The sequence below is a fragment of the Ranitomeya imitator genome, chromosome 3, assembly GCF_032444005.1.
Source record: "Ranitomeya imitator isolate aRanImi1 chromosome 3, aRanImi1.pri, whole genome shotgun sequence".
Lineage (NCBI taxonomy): Eukaryota > Metazoa > Chordata > Amphibia > Anura > Dendrobatidae > Ranitomeya > Ranitomeya imitator.
The window spans coordinates 509256362-509262823 of NC_091284.1; the positions used below are offsets into that span (position 1 = coordinate 509256362).

At 38.5% G+C, this 6462-nt stretch overlaps 1 protein-coding gene across 1 annotated transcript; it reads left to right on the forward strand.

Annotated features, from left to right (window-relative positions):
* Positions 1-2822: 2822 nt before the first annotated feature.
* Positions 2823-5873, forward strand: LOC138672182 (toll-like receptor 8). The gene has a single exon (XM_069760194.1). It carries the CDS (start codon positions 2823-2825, stop codon positions 5871-5873), a length of 3051 nt encoding a protein of 1016 aa, XP_069616295.1.
* Positions 5874-6462: the final 589 nt, after the last annotated feature.

Consider the following 6462-nt stretch of genomic DNA (forward strand, 5'->3'; position numbering starts at 1 on the left):
TATTGTAGGACTGTAGGGCTGGATTATGTTCTATGGAGGGGGAGCTGCATTATACCCTATGAGGGGGCTACATTATATTTTATGGGGTCTGCATTGTACTCTATGAGGGGACTGCATTATACCCTATGAGAGGGCTACATTATATTCTATGGGGGCTGCATTATACCCTATTACGGGGCTTAATTATACTCTGAGGGGCTACATTACATTCTATGGGGGGCTGCATTATACCATATGAGATTACATTACACCCTATTAGAGGGCTGCATTATACCCTATGAGGAGGTTACATTATACCCTATGAGGGGGCTACATTTTATTCTATGGGGGGGCTGCATTATACCCTATTAGGGGGCTTCATTATACTTTGAGGGGGCTACATTATATTCTATGTGGGGCTGTATTATACCCTATGAGGAGGATACATTATACCCTATGAGGGGGCTGCATTATACCCTATGAAGGGGCTACATTGTATTCTATTGGAGGCTGCATTATACCCTATGAGATGCCTACTTTATATTCTATGGGGGGCTGCATTATACCCTATTAGGGGGCTTCATTATACTCTGAAGGGGCTACATTATATTCTAAGGGGGCTGCATTATACCATATGAGAAGATTACATTATGCCCTATGAGGGGGCTGCATTATACCTTATGAGGAGGTTACATTACACCCTATGAGGGGGCTACATTTTATTCTATGGGGGCAGCATTATGCCCTATTAGGGGGATTCGTTATACTCTGAGGGGGCTACATTATATTCTATGAGGGGGCTGCATTATACCCTATGAGGGGGCTGCATTATATAATACGGGAGGACTGCCTTATATCCTATGAGGGGGCTGCATTATACCTTATGAGGAGGCTACATTATACCCTATGAGAAGGCTACATTGTACCCTATGAGGGGGCTATATTATACACTTGAGGGGGCTTCATTATATTTTATGGGGGGACTGCATTTTACCCTATGATGGGGCTGCATTATACTCTATGAGGGTCTACATTATATTCTATGTGGGGCCGCATGATACTATATGAGAGGGCTACATTATATTGAGGGGGACTGCATTGAACCCTATGAGGAGGCTGCATTATATTCTATGGAGGGGGGGACTGCATTATACTCTATGAGGGTCTACATTATATTTTATGGGAGGCTGCATGATACTATATGAGGGGTCTGCATTATACTCTATAAGGGGTCTACATTATATTCTATGAGGGGACTACATAATATTCTATGAGGGGGCTACCCCAACCTTTTGTGTAACTTTAAGACGTGTACTACCTTATATCATACTCTGATATTAGCATGTTTTACCGCACAATTGATGGTCTTGCATTTATTTCTATGTAGCTACATAGTGGGCCCCAAAAATGATTTTCTCTGGTGGGCCCAAGGTGCTCCAGTCCGACTCTGTCAATAAATCTTTGTAAATGTATAAAAAATAAATACTATTGCCCTAATGTATAGCTATACTGTATCTAAAACAAGTAAGATAATGATAGAAAAACAGCTAACAATATTAGGGACATATTTATGACAATAAACCAGGATATTAATTCAGAATATTTTGAGTGGTCTGTCATGCAAGTTTTTTGAATGTTGTACATGTCTCAAACCATTACTATTGACTATCACAGGTTCACGTAAGAAATAGCAAAAGGTTTTCAGTTCAAGGCTCAAGTAAAAGGTTTGAAATATATGACTGATGTTTAGTGTTGAGCGATACCGTCCGATACTTGAAAGTATCGGTATCGGATAGTATCGGCCGATACCCGAAAAATATCGGATATCGCCGATACCGATATCCGATACCAATACAAGTCAATGGGACATCAAGTATCGGAATGTATCCTCATGGATCCCAGGGTCTGAAGGAGAGGAAACTCTCCTTCAGGCCCTGGGATCCATATTAAAGTGTAAAATAAAGAATTAAAATAAAAAATATTGTTATATTCACCTCTCCGGCGGCCCCTGGACATCAGCGGGAGGATCCGGCGTCCGGCACGGCTTCTTTCTTCAAAATGCGCGCCTTCAGGACCTGTGGAATGACGTCCCGGCTTCTGATTGGTCGCGTGCCGCCCATGTGACCGCCACGCGACCAATCAGAAGCCGCGACGTCATTCCTCAGGTCCTAGAAGGCGCTCATTCTAGGACTTTAGCTGAGGAATGACGTCGCGGCTTCTGATTGGTCGCGTGGCGGTCACATGGGCGGCACGCGACCAATCAGAAGCCGGGACGTCATTCCACAGGTCCTGAAGGCGCGCATTTTGAAGAAAGAAGCCGTGCCGGACGCCGGATCCTCCCGCTGATGTCCAGGGGCCGCCGGAGAGGTGAATATAACAATATTTTTTATTTTAATTCTTTATTTTACACTTCCGATACCGATACCCGATATCACAAAAATATCGGATCTCGGTATCGGAATTCCGATACCGCAAGTATCGGCCGATACCCGATACTTGCGGTATCGGAATGCTCAACACTACTGATGTTAATGAAATTGAAAGGAAGGCAATAATTCCAAAAAGCAATTAGTTTGTAAAACCTATTGGTGTCAGTATAGCACTATAAATAAACCTTGTATCATAAAAAGGGAAATGACACAGAAATGTTAACAAAATCTTCTCTGACAGTGAAAATGAAAGAAACATAAAAGGTACTGTTACATTAATGGTCATCTGAGTCACTACAGGAGTAAAAATGTAAGTAAATACTTTATATAGACAATGCATTGCTTTCCTATATGTCATTTATCATTTTATAGAGTTGACTTTGTTTTGTATACTGTGATTCTTTGCAGCACAAAATGTTCAGCATGCTGTTTAGTCCATCATCTGTTCTTCTTATAATCTGCTCTTCTTTTGGAACCTGTACTGCAAATCTGGACAACAGAACTCACCCGTGCACAATAACAGAAAAGAAAACATCATTGGTTTTTGATTGTCAAGCTCGACACTTAAAATCTATTCCACCTCAAATCAACTACTCAACTGATTCTGTGCAGCTGCTATTGTGCAACAATCGCATACAAGCTGTACAAAAATATGCTTTTCAAAAATGGATTAATTTAACAAAATTGGATTTAAGCTTCAATTCCTATCAAAGAAACTGTGACACAGTTGGTACAATTCTTTCTATAGACGAAGAAGCTTTTGTCAACCAGACCAAGCTTGAGCAATTGCTTATCAATAGCAATAATTTGCCTTCAATACCAAGTAAACTGCCTGTATCATTGCGTATCCTATGCTTACAATATAATAAAATTGTCTCAGTCAGCAGTGAGCATTTCTCTGAAATAAAAAAACTGAAGGAACTATATCTGGATCACAACTGTTATTATGGTAATAACTGTTCTGGGAAATTGGACATTCAAGAAGGAGCATTTATTCGGCTGCAAAAATTGACCACCTTGTCTCTATCATTTAACAACTTAAACATGGTTCCTCCAGAATTACCTCCATCACTAAAAGTGCTTTATTTGAAAAATAATTTAATTACCACTATTGGAAAAGAAGATTTCATGAATCTAACAAATTTAGAAATTCTTCATCTGAGTGGTAATTGTCCAAGATGCTTTAACGCACCATTTCCCTGCAAACCCTGCGTTGGAAAGTCATCATTACGGATACATCCTAATGCATTTCAGTTCCTTAAAAACTTGGTGGAGCTGAACCTCGGTAATACTTCTCTGTCATCAGTTCCGAGAATTTGGTTTCAAAACTTAACACAACTGAAATTTTTGAACTTAGAGAAAAATTATTTGGTAAAAGAAATAGCATCAGGCGATTTTTTGCTTAGTTTATCTTCACTTCAAAAACTTGACTTGTCCTTCAATTATGAGATAAGAACGTATTTCCAGTATTTGATTCTTTCAGACAATTTTTCCAAATTAATGTCTCTCCAAGAATTACATTTGCAAGGCTATGTTTTTCAAAAACTTACCAACATAACGCTTGTCCCATTAGCAAAGCTAACAACACTGAATGTTTTAAACTTTGGAACAAACTTTATTAAGCAAGTTAATTTGAAGGTGTTTCATAAGTTTCAAAATTTATCAATGATATATTTGTCTGAAAATAGAATAACTCCGTATATTGCAAAAATAAATCAAAATGAAAATTTTGAAAAAAATATGAAGCTGAAATTAGGTTCCAACTATGATGATTCCACATACAATACATTAGATAATTCTATTGTTCACTCTTTAGTCAATAACAGATGGTCTGACCAAATAATCAAGCCTATGTGTATTTTATATGGAAAAACATTAGATCTTAGCTACAATACCATGTTTTTTATTGCTAGTGAAGAATTTAACTTCTTATCAGACATAGTATGTTTGAATCTGTCCCATAATAGCATTGATCAAAGTTTAAATGGGACAGAGTTTGTTTATATGCCAAATCTAACATATTTGGACTTATCTTACAATAAGTTAGACTTTGATTCCTCCACTGCATTTATGGAATTGACAAAACTACAAGTGTTAGATTTAAGTTACAATACTAAGTATTTTATAGTTGAAGGTGTAACTCATGACTTAAATTTTATTGGTAATCTCCATAGTCTAAAAGTGTTAAATATGAGTTGGAATAAAATTTCTACCCTAACTGATTTCCACATTAACGGAAGTGGTATAGAGGAATTAAGGTTTTCTGGAAACAAATTGAATATCATGTGGGGAAAATGTAATCAATTTTATAAGTATGTCTTTAAGAATTTTTCCAGTCTTAAAATCCTGGATATATCTTTTAATGATCTAGAACAACTTCCTGATTTAATAGTTGCCAATCTACCTTCAAATCTAACACAATTATATCTAAACAACAATAGATTAGAATTATGGAAATGGAGTGCATTAAAGCGTTTTCCAAATCTGACATTTCTTGATCTTAGCGATAACAGGCTGATAGCAGTTGAGTCTAACTTGTTCAGATATACATCATCCTTGCAAAAACTTTTGCTACGCAACAATTTGATTTCAGAACTGTCAGCTTCCTTTCTTTATAAAACCGCAAGCCTTACTGAACTTGACTTGAGCAACAACCAAATCCATTCAGTTAACAAATCAATCTTTTTGTCGGGAAATGATAACTTTTTGAAAGTCCTGTGGTTGGAAGGAAATCCATTTGACTGCACCTGTGAAATTGTTGACTTTTTACAGTGGATAACTAACAACGATGTTGCAATTCCATTATTGGCTACCGATGTTACTTGTGCTTCTTCTGATTTCTCGAGAAAGAAAAGTATCATAGGTTTTGACATCCAAACTTGTAGTTCAGATGCTATTTCAATGATGCTTTGTTTTTCGTCATTTTTATTAATTGTTCTGACTATGGCATTACCAGTTCTAAAGCATTTGTTTTATTGGGACGTATGGTATATATATCACTGGTGCATGGCAAAGCTGAAACCTAAAAAAATTGTTATTTCCGAAACCCTTTATGATGCATTTATCACTTATGATGACAAAGATTCCGATGTCATTGACTGGATCTACAATGATCTGTGCCACCAGCTGGAGGAAATTGGGGACAGACACATATTTCTCTGCATAGAAGAAAGGGACTGGGAGCCAGGGAAGGCAATTATTGACAATATTGCGCAGAGTATCAATCAGAGCAAAAAGACAGTGTTTGTGCTTACAAAAAAATATGTAAAAAGTGGAAAGTTTCGAACAGCTTTCTATTTGGCCATGCAAAAACTTATGGATGAAAATATGGATGTAATTGTCATTGTACTGTTACAGCCTGTGCTGCAAAATTCCCAGTATCTGCGTCTAAGAAGGAAAATATGTGCAAGCTCTATTTTGGAGTGGCCTACAAATCCAAATGCTAAACATTTTGGCAAAAAATGAAAAATGTTTTATTGACAGAAAATAGTAGCAGGTATAATAACTTATATACAGTTGCGTAACTACAAAGTTATAGGCCCGGTGCTAACTTTCAAATGGGCCCCCCTGCCAAAATATTTTCCACCCAAATCCACATCCTGCCCATGATCCTGCCCAACCTACCTCCACATTCTGCCCCATCTGTTTCCACATTCTGCCCCATCTACCTCCACATTCTGCCCCATCTGTCTCCACATTCTGCCCCATCTGTCTCCACATTCTGCCGCTTCTGACTCCACATTCTGCCCCATCTGACTCCACATTCTGCCCCATCTGACTCCACATTCTGCCCCATCTGACTCCACATTCTGCCCCATCTGACTCCACATTCTGCCCCAAACGTCTCCACATTCTGCCCCATCTGACTCCACATTCAGCCCCATCTGATTCCACATTCTGCCCCATTTGTCTCCACATTCTGCCCCATCTTACTCCACATTCTGCCCCATCTGACTCCACATTCTGCCCCACCTAAATCTACATTCTGCCCCATCTGAATTCACATTCTGCCCCATCTGTCTCCAAATTCTGCCCCATCTGACTCCACATTCTG